The following is a 16417-nucleotide window of genomic DNA, read 5'->3' as shown; positions in this document are numbered from 1 at the left end:
CCTGTGTCTGCAGCAGCAGCAGGGCCATGTGCAGCCCTTGCAAGCTCTGCTGCAGAGGTGCATGGGCTCCTGTGCATCCTCCTCACTGTGCCTGGGGACACAGAGCCCAGCACATCCTGCAGGTGCATTGTGCCCTCTGCCTGAAAGCTCTGCAGGGCTCCTTGCCCTGCTCTGCACCAGGACTTGTGCATGTGCTGGGGGGTTGGAGGGACTGATGCTCTGTGGATGAAGGGTTTAGCTCATGAAATCTCCTCTTAGCACTTGTGCAGGAGAGGATGGCACGGGTCATGTCTGTGCAATAAAACCATTCCTCTGGTTAAACACTCAAAAGCATGCAGAGAGAGGCCAGGATATCTGAGGGATCAACAGCACCAGGCTTCCAGGCAGAATTCTGCTTTGTCCAGGGCAGTGCCAATCTCCAGAAGTGCTTTACATGTCCCTGAAGAAACTTGAAAACTTACTTGGGCAAGCCTTAAGTGAGAGTTCCTCCTTCTTCTCCCTCCCTCCTTCTTCCCTTCTGGGCAGAGATGGCTCCAGTGGTCACCTCTCTCTTTTCCTGCTCTCCATCAGGCTCTGTGGATATCCCCCTTTCTATGATGAAAACGACTCCAAGCTCTTTGAGCAGATCCTTAAGGCAGAGTATGAGTTTGACTCTCCATACTGGGATGACATCTCAGAGTCTGGTAAGTAGCTACTGCTCTTTACATTGAAATGCAACAACCATGCCATGCAGGCACCTGTGCCTACTGCATGCATCCCCCCTGGGCATGGAATGCACCCTCCATCATGTGCAGAGATCCTTTTGACTGAACACCAGTGGGAATCTGCATTTCTTTTGGCTCAGATAGTCATGGGAGTTTGTTTCTGCAGCAAATTAGGTCTGTCAGTCACACACAAAGCACTAAAACATGGCTCAAACAGCAGATAAAGATGGCAGAAGACTGTCCCAAGAAGAAAAAAGCAGCTTAATTTCTTCATTGTGTCCTAATGAAAAGCAGATTGTTAATGTGCCATTAATAATAAGGTGGCAAATGAGTTTGGCTCTGTTGCTGACACTTCACTGCAGCTCCAAAGCAAGTCCTCAGTCTGTGCAGCAAAAAAACCAAGAAATTAATGGCTTGCAAAGAAGGCAGGTGAGCAGATCCAGAAACTGGAAGGACTGTCCATGTGGGTGGATGTTCCCCATCCACTGCAGAGGACATTTAACCCTTAGTACCCACCTGCCCCTGCTCCAGCAGCCTGGCAGAGGGGCAGATACCCCAAATGTGTTACAGGCAGATGTTCCAAGGCCTTCTGGCTCCAGCATGGGTCTGTGTCCAGGGGTGACAGCAGGGGACATTCAGCCTTGCACCTGCATGTGTCCCTGACACACTGTTTAGTCTCCAAGAGGTCACCCAAGCTCAGTGTCCTTGCTCTGTTCAACCCAGGGAAACATCTGCTACCTCATGCAGAAGAAGAAATGAATTCAAGGAATATTCCATCATGTAAAAATATCCCTATAAATACAGTTTTCTGATTTATTGGTGCTACTGATTGAGGCAAGGGAGATAAAAATTGAGTGTTTTTATTATAAAGATGATTATATATTCTCTTATCTCCACACAGAGAGCAACATTTTATGCTGCTTACATCTGCAGTCCAGATATCATTATGATAGATTGCTCAAAAGTATATGTGATGAGAAGTTTTTTTAAACAAATAAGGATTTTCAGAGAAAATATGAAGGTCTGCTGGCAGACCCTTCTGTCTCATGGGGGAAAGTCCATCACCTAAATCAGCACAAAGATTTTCCTGCCATATTTGGCTTTGCTGTGGCTCCTTCAGCTGCCCTGTCCTGAAGCTGCTGGACGCACGCCACGCTGCAACCTCCGTTCCTTCCATTGTGGTGTCGATGAAAAACACACTGCCTCCTGCTCCAGGGAGTCCATGTGCCTTGCTGAATTCCTCCTAAATGGGCAACATGTCCTCACAGCTGCCCATGTGCTTGGGATGAGCAATGTGAAGCTCCTCTTGCTGTGGCATCTGACCTCCTCCCTCTCCCCTGGGCTGACCAGCACATCCAGTGCATGTGGCCACATTCAGACCACGAAGATGATGCAGCATGTGGCTGACCAGAGACCCAGAGTTGTACTCTGCTGACTCTGAATTATCCATCCCACTCCTAAATGTACCTGCAGGAGTAGATGCCTTCAGCTTTTATCTGGTACCCTGAATAGCTTGGGTTTGGTCCTAAGTCACCTCGGTTCTATCTGCACTAATAAATGACAAATGACCCAGGGCTGTTTTCTTGTCCTGTGGCCAGATGGCTCTTGGTAGCCTGATCAGTGCTGTTGAATGTGGCACCAGAACTGGGCATCAACTCTATTGCTTTCAATGATTTTCTCTTTTTTCTTTTTTTTTTTTTGCAGCTAAAGACTTCATTCGGAATTTGATGGAGAAGGACCCCAATAAAAGATACACCTGTGAGCAAGCAGCACGGCACCCTTGGTAAGCAGCACCCAGTGCTCTGAGAAACCCTCAGGACACAGGACACCTTTTCACATTCCTGCATGGAAGTGGCTTTTCTGTCACACATTGTACTGACCTCTACTACATAACTCTGAGCTTTTATTCTTACAAGCCCTGCCCTTGTCCTCCAGATTTTCCTGGAAAACTGTAATGGACTTTAATCTCATGCACCAACCTGTGTAGGATTAGTGAAATGCTGAATTATGTATGTTGTCTGTAGTGCAGCAGTGGGATGTGCCAAAATGATTAAAGGGCTTTAAGTCAAATGATGCCTTTGCATATGAGTGACTTCATCAACATTTCCCAAGGTCTGTGTAGCTGGAACAAGGGTGACTCATGTACTTCTGACCAGCCCTGAGTGACTGAGAGCAGCATCCCACACTACCAGCTGCACCCACACATGGGCTCTGGATCTAACTCTTTTAGGGTAGGGAATATTATATAAGCAAGGTGAGGTATTATTTTTGTTGTTATAATAGCTGCAACAGAAAAGAGGTAATGGCATGATATTTTCACCCCAGGTGTGCATTACACTCTGGTTCTATACTGTCAGAATTGCCCCAAATGCCACTTCCTTTTGCATTGTCTGTGTGACAAAAAGGAAATTTGAGACACGAAATCCCAATTTTGTGAGATTAAAAAAAAAATCCCAAACTGGTTCTAAATGATACTGACCTGAGCCTTGGGAAATTAAACAAGTCAGTATTAGGAATACAGAATAAACAATGAGAATGCAACTCCCAGCAGGGAGTGAGGTGACCATTTGTACAACTCAGAGACAGATTTTCCAAAGCCTTACATCCAAGATACACAAAATGTAAGCATCCAGCTTCTGGCCCTGCTACATGTGTGTTGGTGGCTGGAGTGCAACAAAGAAACGTGGCACTTGTAACACACACAGCTTCTGGGCCCTCTGAAAGGAACAAAATGATAAAAAGTGTTTTCATTCCTTTTTTGTGTGTGGTTTTGGTTTTTTTTTTTTTCTTTTGCATGTCATGGCCAAGGGCCAATGGAAACTCACAGGCTGCTACATAATTCGTACTGTTTTCCACAGAATCCAATTTTCCATTTAAAAACAACCCCCCAAAAAAGGTTTTTTTCCCCATTTCTGTGGCCGGGGGTCTTCTTCTGCCAGGCTGACTTTGCCATCCAGTGGTCCCTTTTCAAGATTTCAAGTTCTGACACAGCACAGCTCAGGGTCAGCCTTTGAAATGTCAGACATGCAAGTGGCACTGCAGAAGGGAGGCTGAAAATATTCACCATGTTGGCACTCCACACCCTGAATCCACCTCCCTTTGACACAGGGACAGTGCGTGCCAGGGGATTACAGGACAAAAAGGAAAAGCACGGAGGTTTCCAAAGCTATGGATGGCTTCAGACCTGCTCCTGTCCTCCCCAGAGTGCTCATGAGCAACACTCCATGCCTCATTCCTCCTTGCTCTGGAGAGCTCCCTGTAACATGGACACTGCAGTTATGGACCTCTCTGCAGAGCTGGGCAATGATTTTTTTTATTTTTGGAGGCTTTGGATCCTGTAGTGATAAATGCCTTTTTGGATAATCACGGCTGCTCACCCAGATGTTATTTTGGAGTTAGTGGTAGGATCTCCTTTTGCCAAAGCATTGCTCAAGGAGCATTTTCCACCCAGATTCCTCATGTCAGGAAATAGTGAGGGTTTTGCTGTTTCTTTTCTCGTTCTAGCCATTACATCTGTGGCAGTGACATCCTTTCCTTCTCCTGGAAGGGAGGGAAGGATTTTTCAGTGCAGGAGGAAGAGAGTTCTGTGCTTTGTCTCAGTGATCAGCTGTGTCCTTCTCTCAACCTGGGCTTGTTTAAATTTCCAGCAGCTCCAGGCCTGAGTTCCTCTCTCTCATGGTTGCATTTGGTGTTGCAGCAGCTGGAGACAGGGGTGCACATGTGCAGCCAGCAGAGAGAGACCACCACAGCTTTTGTATCATCCCACAGCCCCTTTTCAGCTGAGCATGGATTTCACACCCCCCCAGCTGCATCACCTTCCACAGTGATGCCAAGAGAGCATCTGCTCTGTGAGTTATCACAGGACAGAGGTACCTGAAGCTCTTGGCTTAGTGGGAAGGGATGATCAGAGCAGGCTGAAGTGGTCCCATAAATTATATGCTTTTGCAGAGTGTTTGCACTGCAAACAGCCCTTGATGGCTGCTCATAAAAGGTATTTGTTTCTTGTCTGCACAAGCAACATAACTGGAAAAGCATCTTTGAACCCTAGTGTTCTCATGAAGCAAAATCCAGATTCCACTGAGGCTAATGGGAGTTTTGCCAGACTTCAGTGAGATTTTGGGTTTGTCTCCTTGTTTCAGCAGCAGAGCACAGGCCTCCCTGGGTCACTGTTGCTGTGCAAATGGCAGATAATTAATATATATATGGTGAGGTGGCTCCATGTAGTAACATTTTCCAGCTTTCCCTTTTTCTTCCTCCTGTGAAGTCTTCCTATGCAGTTTCAGATCATTGAGATTTTCACAGATTAGGAAGAAATCTATCAAATCATGAATAATTAACTCATATTTTATAATCTGATTGTGCTAAAAGTAGTTAACTGTGCGTGACATGGCTACCTGGCCATGAAATTTTGTTGTTTCAATATGCAGTATTTGTGAAGAACAAACTGATTCTAAAACACACCTTTTATTTGAATCCCTGTGTTTTCATTAAATTCCTTCCAAACAGGGCTTGCAGGAACTGGATCTTGCAAGATAATACATTTGTGCCTTTAAGGTTAATAATATCTTTGAATTTTGGGAAACTGCTCCAGAATAGACAGCTATTTGCATGACTAAATGTTTGCACAGGATCAGACCTTAAAAAAAGTCAATATTTCTTCCCAATGGCCCACTTTTCTGAGTGTATCTGCTCACCACATGCCTGCATTTATGTGATGTCTGGCTATTTATAATCAAATGGCCTTGGTAGGGGGATGGTGTGTTAAACTCAGAGCTGGCAGAAAAGGAGGCTAATGATTGCAGTGAAGTATGACAGCAGAACCAGTACAATATGTGAGACTTGTTGGGATAATGAGTCCACCCCTGCTTGTCCATTTATTCAGATTTCTCCAGTTTAATATACAGGTGACTTATGCTTTCCACTGGAAAAGTTATTTATTTTATAATGTATCTTTCAGTGAGGTTTGCACTGTTTATGGGGTGTTACAAAGGTGCAATGTTCTGCTTAGCTTTTCTTAGCTTTTCCCACTGTGACTTTTCAAAAAGGACGTGGAAAATGAAGGTAACAAAAGAATGGGGTGATTTTGCTGCAGCTTGATACATTTTAATGTTTCCCTGGCTCATATTAAAGACAGCAATTAAGTTTATTAAATATATTGCCATGTCAGAGCCCACATCCTGTTTAGGGCAGTGGCTCAGTCTGCAGTGATTAGGGGGGAGCAGCAGAAACCTGAGGACCTGTTTCTTCCAGCTATAGACTTACAGAAACATAGAATATCTTGAGGTGGAAGGGACCCTCAAGGATTAGCAAAATGTGCTCCCCATCAGGTCAGACTAGGTCCTGCAGAGCCAAATTCAGCCTCCAGGCTCGGATCAGAGGGAAAGAAAACAGTGCTCAGAGGGTGAGGACAAAGCCCAGCAGTTGGGAAGCTAATACAGAAGTTAGAAGGGCTGCCATGAATTTATTTACTCCACCATGCATTAACCAATGAACCTAAATGGGATTTAATGCTGTGTGCTGAAGACACTTAGAGCATCAAAGGCAATTTGGGGCACCCAAATTAAAGGCTGGTGGATTAATTGCCTCCATATGGAGATTGTAAATACATAGACTGTAGAAGGAGAAGGAGCTTGTGGCACCAGTTGGACCCCAGTGTCTGCAGGTGGGAGCGTGGTCCTGGCTGTGCAAAGGGAGAAAGGATCCTTGGGATGTGCCAGCATCCAGCCACACCCACACTGAGGGATCACAAAGCTCTGGCCAGGACTGAGCCTCTGCAAATTGTGACCATGATTCCAAGTGTTTATTGTGTGCCAGAGAGCACAAGCCAGATAATAATTTCCACCCAGGGAAAAGACATGGTTTACAAAGAGCTCAGTTCTCAGACAATATTGTTTGAAGTGTGAAAAGGCCTTCCTGAAGGGAATTGCTGATGTTTACAACATTAAATCAAACTGTTATCGAGTTCATCCCCACACTCTATTTATTTTGGAACATCACTGATACAGTGTGTGTGTGTGTATTTGTATACATGCATGGATGTGTGTGTGTACATGTAGAAGAGTTATGATCCCTCAGCATTATCCATTACAGCTAACTCCATGTTTCCTGTCATCATACTCAGGACTATTTCCAAGCACTTTTTGGCCAGCACAGCATTTGAGTTGGCTGCCTTCAGAAGGAAGGTTCAGAAAACAATGGTAAATGAAAGGCTCTGCCTGCCATGGTGGGCAGGGAGGATGAGAGAGACATTTGCTTGCAGCATGCTAATGAAGAACTGTCCAAAAGGAAATTTGCTGGTTTTGTCTGTGTTGGAGGTTCCTCTCAAAGCTTAGAAGTGGTATGGCCAGATAAATTGGTGTGATAGGTTTGAAGTCATCTAGAGAGCTAAAATAAATTAGATACTATGAAATAATATTTGATCATTAGATTAGATTCCTCTCGTGTAGGATTAGATTTGTTATGGTTATTCATGAGAAATACCCTTTTTAGCTTCAGTGGATGTGTTTGGGATGGGGAGCCATCATTCTTGGTCTCTTGGTATCCATTTCTGTGCATTGAGACAGTTCTGTATTTACAACTGGATGTAAAACCAGCTTCAACATGAAGTTCCCCAAAGCATTGTCAGGATGCAGCTGCTCTCAGGTGCTGCAAAAATGGGAATCTGGAGAGAAAATCCAGGTTTCACTTAGACTAATCAGTCCTTGCTTGGTTCTGGGTGATGCTCAGCAGGATAACAGATGATGCACTATTCTGATTTGTTTAATTTTATTTTTGTGTATGTGTGTGGTAGGTAGAAGCAATGTCTTTTACTGGGCCAAGTAGAACAGTTGGTAAAAAAAAAACTTCAGAGTTGACATAGTTAACTTCAAAGTTAACTGCAAAGCCAGAAACTATTGTTCAGTACTAGATAAGCATCAGTCTGATTAGCTCAAGTTGATTGCAGTTTCTCAGTGAAAACTGAGCTGATTTCTAGAGGCAAAGTATATGTTGTGCTAGAGAGGGAGGGAGAAAGAAAGAAAGAAAAGAAAGATACTAAGGTATTTTTGTCCTTAAAGGAAAAATTAGATAGTTTATAGCCTGTGGACTTGGAGAATTAGGGAAATGTGGAAGGGAAATAATTATAAATGCCCCAAACCCACTATCTATTAGTTTCATTCTTTCTCTTCTTAGCAAGGGAACTAAAGTTCATGTTTGGTGTAGATGTAAGGATGCTCATGATAGGCACCACAGAGTAGATCTGTGTGCCCAAACACATCTCATTTTTCATATCTACCAGCTGAGAGTACAGAACATGTGACTTCTGCCTGCTCACCTCGACCTCTTCCATGTCCTGAAACCCCCACGCCTCCAGCAAAGCACCAACAGCGAAGGGATGATAACATTGCTCTTGTTTCCCTAGAAGTAAAACTATACTGTAAACACTGTAACACCACAAGTATTTCATAAAAGTTACAAAACCCTCCAAGTGCAAAATGCAGTCTGAAAGCACAGTGCTCACGTTCCAGCATCCCAGGGTTGACGGGGTAGCTCTTCAAAGGCGCCTTGGAGAGCAATCCCACTCCCAGCTCTGGCAGCTGAGGCTGCATTCTGAGCCACACCATGCAGCATGCCAGCACGTGTTTGAACAGCTCCTGCTGCACTAAATTAGCCCCAGCAGTGCTGTGATTTTGCTCTGATTAGAAACTATCATCTGCAAGGTGCTAATGTTGCTGAAGAGACCTAAGGTGTAGGATGGTTGCAGTGCTGTAGCATCTGAGGGCTTCACAGGATGTGTCTCCATCCCCTTGTGAAGTAAACAAATATTCTTCTGCCTGTCTGGAAAACACCCAAATACCAAGACTTTTTTTTTCCTGGAATTACAAGAATTGCATAGTGAACATAGAGTTAGGGGTGGTAGAAGGCAGTTTGTGAACTACTGGAACCAGCAGTTTCTTATTGAAACAATCAGCATTTCAGAAAATGATCCCTAAAAAAAAAAAAAAAAAAAAAAAAGCCTCTATTGGAGCTACATGCTCAATCAAAAGCTTCATATTACAAAAACATATTTTCAAATCCTTGAGGAAACTGGCAAGAACAGTCTTCTGGAAGAGCTTGCAAGGGCATCATGCCCCAAGAACTTGTTCTATCTATGTTTCCAAAATAAGATTTGACAGGTGGGCAACAGTATCTGTTCTTATAGAGTTTGTTAACCAACTTGTTTGTAAAGCAAAATGCATCATTAGCTTTGGTGGAAAAATATCCTTTGCAAGTGTAAGTGAATTTTCTGTCCTGGTCTCTTTGATCAGTTACTGAAGGGATGGTTTGGCTTGTAGTTTCTTCTGAGATCTGTAGTGTGACAGCCAGTGCTCCCAGCTGGTGTGTGCTGAGGGCACCTGCCTTCCTTCACCAAGGAGGTGTTCTTGGACAGAGCTGAGTGCTCATGGCATTTTGGAGTGGCTCTGACTAATCATGCAGTTTGCATTCCCACCAGGAAACTCTGCTAGGGCCTGTCTGGGAGTGTGGACTGCTTGGGATCCATCAGGGTCTGTGCTGAGCCTGGCAAAATTCACTGTGCAGGACAGAGGATGGAACAGTGAACATCATGCTTAACCTCCAGATAGTGCCTCAGAAAGATTTTGGTCACCAGTGGGAAATCCAGGAAAGCCAGCTTGCCTTGCTGTCAGTGGGAAAGGTGATCAGAAGGAATCATCTTCAAAGGAAGATCTGAAGATCATCCAGTTTTCAGCCAAACACCTCCCTTTCTCTATCAACAGCACAGGCCCCCAGGAGAGGAAGTCAGGTGCCATTTGGGAGCTGTGCTTTGCCCAGTCCATCTGTCTGCTTGAGGCAGAGGCTCCATGGCAGGGAGGGCCCTTCCCAGCTGGGTGAGCCCTGCTCCTCCTGCCCTCAGTGCTGCTGGCTCCAGCACTCCTGAATAACCCAAGAGATGAGCTCAGTTACAACAGGGTGGGATTGGTGCGTCTCCACTCTTGGGACACGAGGGTTTAGTCCTTCCTCCCAAGGGTAAGTCCTTCCTCTCATCTCTCTGGTGAAGATCCTGGCAGATTGTTGTCCACTGGAAGGAGGGCAGGAATTTGGAGGAGGCTGGTCTCAGCACTTCTTAGATGTGCCAAGGACATGAAGGCAGAAAAAGCTGCATGTCCTTAGAAGAACAGTTTGGAACAATCTGGGCAAAGTGAAAGGGGTGTCTCCAACACAGGGACACATAAATGGAAGCAGCACACTGGGGTATGTAAGCAGAGTTTTTTCTTTTAAAAGCACAAAGCAATGCTGCCATTCTGCTGCCTTAGTTGGAAAACAGAGAAAGTTTGGGTGCTGCCCTCGAAGGAAGATGTGGACTAGTTGGAGAAAGTCCAGAGGAGCTCACTAGATCAGAGGATTAGAAAACATGAGTTATGAAGAAACAGGGAAAGAATCAGTTTGTTTAGTCTAGAGAAGAGAAGACTGAGAGAAGTCATGATAACAGGCTTCAAATATGTGAAAGAATGCTTCAAAGACAAAGGGAATAAACTATTTTCCATGTCTTCTAGGAGGTAGTGAGGCACTGGAATAGGATGCCTGAGGAGTCTCCATCTTTCAGAGATCTTTAGGGACTGGTTTGTCAAATATTTGTCAAAATTATTTTGACAGTGCTGGGGTGGGCAGAAGGACTAGATGACTGCTGAGTCCCCCAGACCTTCTGATTATCCTGCTGGAGCTCCTCAGACTGGGAGACTCTGGTCCTGGTGGATTATTAAATTTCTTATGATTTTTTTATTGCTAATTCACATTGTTTTTCTACACTGTGGCTAAAAAAATTAATTTCTGAAAGTATCACATACAACATACAAGGCAATCTTTGCCTCCTTGCATCACCTACATTAGATAGCACTAATTACCCCAGTACATGGCCCAACATCAGTTCACTGCAGTGCCTGCTCTTCCAACAGATCTCATGCCTTGAGGAGTTAAATGAATCAATAAAATCCCCTTGATATAACAGAGTTCAGTGAAGATTTGAATGTATCTTAATCTGTTAAAGGAACTATGCAAGATCAATCAATTATTTTAGGTTAAGTATTGCTCAGCTTAAGCTCTTTGTGCAGCCTGTGCTGCTTCAATGAGTGTCCATGTCTCTGCTTTTCTGTAAATCTACATTAATCATCATGAATGACTACTTACATTGCAGGGTGGCAGGAAAATCTCCAGTGCAAACAGAAATCAGACAGGTTGGAGTGGCTCTGGAAGCTTCTGCATAGCTGAGGCTAAAAGTAGTCTCAGCCTGTTGATGTTAAATCTTTGGATGCAAAAGAAAAAAAAAGGTAGAATGTTTTCATCTGGGGCTGTAATGGTGATAGAAAGCAGCCATGCACCAACAAAATCAGCCCATACCTCTTTGTAGCTGCCAGACTTACAAACCTTATCTACACTGGCTTTTATTGCCCCAGATTTTCCACTGCAGCTGCCAGCAGAGACAGCCATGGGAAGTTTGAGCCCATCTGTGAATGAAATCATTGTCACTGCAGGTGTGGTCACACCTGGGAGGAGGTGTGGGGGAAAAGTAAGAGTGTTCAAGGGGAGGAAAAGATCTCTTAAAATGTGCCTGCTCTGTCCATTTCAGGATTGCTGGAGATACAGCACTCAACAAAAACATCCACGAGTCGGTCAGCGCTCAGATCCGGAAGAACTTTGCAAAAAGCAAATGGAGAGTAAGTGCCCTGTCCTGAGGGGTGACACTGACACACAGCTCTGCCATACAGCCACCCTGCAGCAGGGTAGTGCTTTTGTGGCCCAAAATTGTGGTCAAAATGGTTGGTCCAGGCTTAGGCTACATGACCCTGCAGGGCCTCTCATACAGGATGGTGTTTGCCAAGTATTAGATGTAAAAAGTGTGAGAAATTGAGCTGGGGCTGCTCATAGCTAAAGGTCCCATGGTTTTTGGTGGAGTGGGGTCAGCACCATGCAGGGACATGAAGAAATGCCTCTTGGGTCAGGGATGGGTTTGTCAAATATGACTTTCTTGTATCTCACAATCTCTGCTTGTGAGAGTGACTCTGAGATACGGACAAGCCTCTTTTTCCCAGCCCGGCAGTCGAAGAAGGAGTCAGGATTTTTCTGTTCTCATTCTCAAGGTTGTTTATTATTTCTTATCTATAATATTCTTTCTCTGGCCTGCTGAGGTCTGTCTGGCAGGTCAGGTTGAGGCATACTGCCCGCCTCAGAGGCAGTGCTGTCTTTTTGCTGTCACTGAAAACTATGTGTACATTATTTACCATAACTTCCCAATACCTATCACCTATGTTAGACAGTGAGCTTCTACCCTAAACCAATCTAAAAGTGTCAACATCACCCAGAAGATGAAGGCCAAGAAGAAGCAGGAGAAAGACTGGACACACCCAGATTCCTCCATCTTGGGACCCCGAGCCCCATTCTAAAAACCCAAAAAATCTGGTTTTCACCCTGTGATAAACTATTATTTTACTTAAACTCTCTTGACTTGTAATTCTTCATATAAAGGTTGGTAATTTTTTCCATGGGTCAAGATCAAAGGCACAGGGGTCTTGGGCTCTATGTCAAGGCCTCTGAGCCCCCTGGGCAGGGGCTTGAGCCCTCCAGGGCAGTCAGAGAAATTTCCAAGAGGGTTCTGACACTTGTAGGCTGCTGCATCCACCAAGGTTTGCTAATGCACTTCCTAGTTTAAAATCCATGAAAAATTTGAAAGATAACCGGCTTATTCCCATTCTGACACTCTGAGCAGCCAGGAGAGGAGCACCAGCAACCCTTCTGCCTCCAGCTGTTTTCATTCTCCGTTTCTTTCTTGCCCCGTTTCTGCAGCAAGCGTTCAACGCCACGGCGGTGGTGCGGCACATGCGGCGGCTGCACCTGGGCAGCAGCCTGGACAGCGCCAGCGCCAGCGTGTCCAGCACCCTCAGCCTGGCCACGCCGCTCCCCGACACGGCCACACGCAAAGATTGTGAGTAGCCAACGTCCTGGGGGAGCCCAGAAAATCCACGGGATCCCCGTTTTCCCCCGACCACCCCCCGCCCCAGGCTGCAGTCCTCGCTGCCCATAGGTTTGGCTTTGTGCAAGCAGGTGGTTAAAATGAGGGTTTGAAATGGGCTGTCGTTTTTGGCTGGCGAGAAAAATTGTGTTGCAATTTCTGAAAAAAAAAAAAAAAAAAAAAAAAGATGTTTTAGCTCGGTGATTTTTGGGAGAAAAATCGCTGTTTCTTGTGGAGAAAAAGGGCTTTTGCTTGGGAAAAAGACCCAGACCCCACAGCAACAAAATTTTGTATTTGGTTGAAATTTGAAAAAGTTTAATCAAATTGTTTGAGTTTACAGTATCATGATAGGGCATTTTTCTGTAAAAATTGCCTTACTTTCCATTTCCACTGAGAAGACTGATCCTGCCAGTCAGACCCAGCTTCTCTCTTGAGAAGATGGGTCCAAGTTAAGCTTCTGCACAAAGAGGTTCATTTGTTTGAGCAGGATTCAGGCTCTGCACCACTGTGGGACTTGGCCCTCTGCCATCTTTGTTTTGTGCTGTAACTGATATTTGCAAGCTGCCCACTGGACTCAGATGTTTGGGATATATATTTTTTCTGAATTCCAGGGAAGGGGACATGTCAGCAAAGGGATTATTTGGAAGACAGAAATGCATCCTTTGCAATGAAGCCTGTTTATTCTCTGGCTTCTGAGCATTTCTTTTTCTCTCTCCTGTCCATCTGTAGATATTTTATTAAATGGAGGAATGTGGACTTTACAGCTGGGGGGGTTACTTTAAAGTGCAACACTAAAAAGGAATGCTTTTCTGTGGACTGAAGTAGTCATTTCTAGACTGTGCCTTGCACTATCCTGGAGCTGAAAGCACCTACTGCTCAGGATGGATTTTGGAAAATGCTGCTCTCTGCTTCTGCCACCCCTGCTTGCCACCCCCTGCTCCTTGATGAGGACATTCCACCAGCCACAGTCCTGGTGGCTCTGTGCAGAAGCTGTTTCCTCTTGCTCCCACAGGTGCAGTTTCCCCCACAGCTGGGGTGGGTTCTGCCTTCTGGGTACCCTGTGAGATATTTTTTCAGCCTGTGCTGTGGCTGAGCCAGGAGAGAGCCCCCTTCCCTCTGGATACTGGGCCTGGTGGGGATTCATACCTTGTGATGCCCAGCACCAAATCCTACAGCTGCTGCCAAAAAAACATCACTGTGCTCCTGGCCCAAACCTGGCACTGCAAAGGAGTGATGCTGACCATCCTCAAAACACTCCAACCATGCACTGGCCATGCAGCCATGTAGAAAACCCCCTGTGTGGGAGAAACATCCTTTGGTTTTGGTTCCTGCTGCAGTTTGGCAAGGCTGGACCCCAGTCAGGTCTAGAGCATCTGTTGAATGCTTTGCTGCTAAACTGATGGGTAATTAATCTCCATCCATCCATTTGATTAACCTCAAATGGTGTTAATTAATGGCAATCAGTAGTCTGAAAATGTTAAAACATGTGTGAACAGGAAGGGTGGGAAGGCAAAGAAATCTGTTTAACGATTACAGAACCCTGTGAAGAATCCAACCATATTTTGCAGTGGTGAAGTCAACCAGGACATGGAGGATTAAACCAGATGTGTAAAGATAGGATGAGTTCTTACATGCCAGAAATACAAGGCAGAAAATTATTGGAAGATTTCCAAGCATCCCAGTTAAAGTCCAGCTTGGCAGACAATGTTGAAGAGCTTTTCTTCTTCAAAGAAATAATTTAAAGTTAGGAGATGCTGGAGCCCCAGAGAACCAATGAGGAGAGCCAGCAGCAAATACAAGGAGTTAAGAGGGATCTGACAAATCAAATACATTCCACCCAATACCTCCTGATGGGAAAAAGGAGATCTCTAAGGTCTCTGTCCTACCTCTTTATTTCTCAGCAGCTTTCTCTGGGTACAGACTCCTTGCACAAGAAAGATCCCATGCAGCAAGTTACATGATCCAGCTGTGCCACCACTACACAGCAGAATGCTGCCTGATTCTATTAATAGACACTTTTTGAACTCTCCAAATACTTTCAAATGCAGCAATTTCACACCACTGAAGACAATTAAGTACAGCCTTTGCCTGACAGTAGATTATGTCAGGCTGCATCCAAAACCTCTGTAGTAGGGCAGAGCAGAGATCAGGCATTAGGCTGGATTATGCCACCTGTCAGGAAACAGGAAAAGGTTCCTAAGGGAATCAGCTAGGATTTCTCAAGTGTATTGGCCTGATTCTCAGTCCATGGCTGGTTTATTCAATTTAGTCATGACTGAACTGCCTAGATTATTTATAGGTCCTAGAGCTCTGTATTTTTAATGTACTAGATAAATTGCAGTGTGATGCCAAGTGGTGAAATGTCAATGGGAAATGGAATGTGGCCAAGTATAGGTACAGCATAATCCTCCTTGAGATTGAAATGCCACATTGAAGCATGGAAAAGTAGTTAAAAGTCCCAACAAGTATCAAAAAGGTCTTGAAGAGTCAGAAGGCCAAACTTTGGTCTGAGAATATATTAATATAAGCTTCATCTATCCTTTATTCACCAATCTGGAAAAATGAACTGTATTTCTAATCACTCTGAGCCTGCATCTTATCAGAGCAAGGTGACCATGCCAGGTCCCCACCTAACAGCTTTTGTTGCACCAGAATCCTGGTACTCAAGAGATACTCAACCTCACATCAACCTACATCTCAGCTGGAAGCCCTGCAGACATCCAGCAAAAAAGCCTGGAGCAATGTGAGCTGTCACTAGAGTGATGTCCAAGTCACACAAATTTACAGCCCCTCTAGATTTACTGGAACTCAGCAATGAATTTGACCCACTGTAGTTCTTTATCAGCAGCTTCCCAGGATGCCCAGGGAACTGTGCTTAGCCCAGGTGCACAGCTCTGTTCATTTAGCTAGATGGCCATGGTGAGACATTCAATCATCTTTAACATGCCCGAGAGGAAATTATTCTGAACAAGTACAATGCTGGAGGGATTTCTGAACCCCACAACTCTTTGTCTTCAGCCCTGGAACTGTGACATTGGTGTGGCTGAACCAAAACTGGGCTTTGAGTCCCTGTGAGATGGTGTCCACTGCTGCTGGTGGCAGTAGGTGAATTGACCATGGGCAGAAGATGCCCTGTGGAGGTACCCAGCCAACCCACCACAGCAGGAAGAGCAGCAGCCCCTTCTCCAGCTGCAATCCTCTCCTGCAGCCCCTATTCCAGCTGCAATCCTCTCCTGCAGCCCCTATTCCAGCTGCAGTCCTCTCCAGCAGCCCCTATTCCAGCTGCAATTCTCTCCAGCAGCCCCTATTCCAGCTGCAATCCTCTCCAGCCGCCCCTTCTCCAGCTGCAATCCTCTCCTGCAGCCCCTATTCCAGCTGCAGTCCTCTCCAGCAGCCCCTATTCCAGCTGCAGTCCTCTCCAGCAGCCCCTTCTCCAGCTGCAGTCCTCTCCAGCAGCCCCTTCTCCAGCTGCAATCCTCTCCAGCAGCCCCTTCTCCAGCTGCAGTCCTCTCCAGCCGCCCCTTCTCCAGCTGCAATCCTCTCCAGCCGCCCCTTCTCCAGCTGCAATCCTCTCCAGCCGCCCCTTCTCCAGCTGCAGTCCTCTCCTGCAGCCCCTATTCCAGCTGCAGTCCTCTCCAGCAGCCCCTATTCCAGCTGCAGTCCTCTCCAGCAGCCCCTTCTCCAGCTGCAGTCCTCTCCAGCAGCCCCTTCTCCAGCTGCAGTCCTCTCCAGC

The 16417-nt window shown here is 45.5% G+C and overlaps 1 protein-coding gene across 3 annotated transcripts in view; it reads left to right on the top strand.

The window, feature by feature from the left end:
* Window positions 1-16417, top strand: part of CAMK1D (calcium/calmodulin dependent protein kinase ID) — a 220382-nt gene that overhangs the window by 195997 nt on the left and 7968 nt on the right. For all 3 annotated transcript variants that reach the window (XM_066550996.1, XM_066550998.1, XM_066550997.1), the window contains exons 7-10: window positions 571-683; window positions 2409-2487; window positions 11305-11392; window positions 12519-12657. In XM_066550996.1, coding sequence (XP_066407093.1) covers window positions 571-683; window positions 2409-2487; window positions 11305-11392; window positions 12519-12657 — 419 coding nt within the window. The remainder of the gene's footprint in view (window positions 1-570; window positions 684-2408; window positions 2488-11304; window positions 11393-12518; window positions 12658-16417) is intronic.

This window comes from Molothrus aeneus, chromosome 5 (assembly GCF_037042795.1).
Source record: "Molothrus aeneus isolate 106 chromosome 5, BPBGC_Maene_1.0, whole genome shotgun sequence".
NCBI classification, from domain to species: domain Eukaryota; kingdom Metazoa; phylum Chordata; class Aves; order Passeriformes; family Icteridae; genus Molothrus; species Molothrus aeneus.
This window is presented reverse-complemented; position numbering and strand designations above follow the sequence as displayed.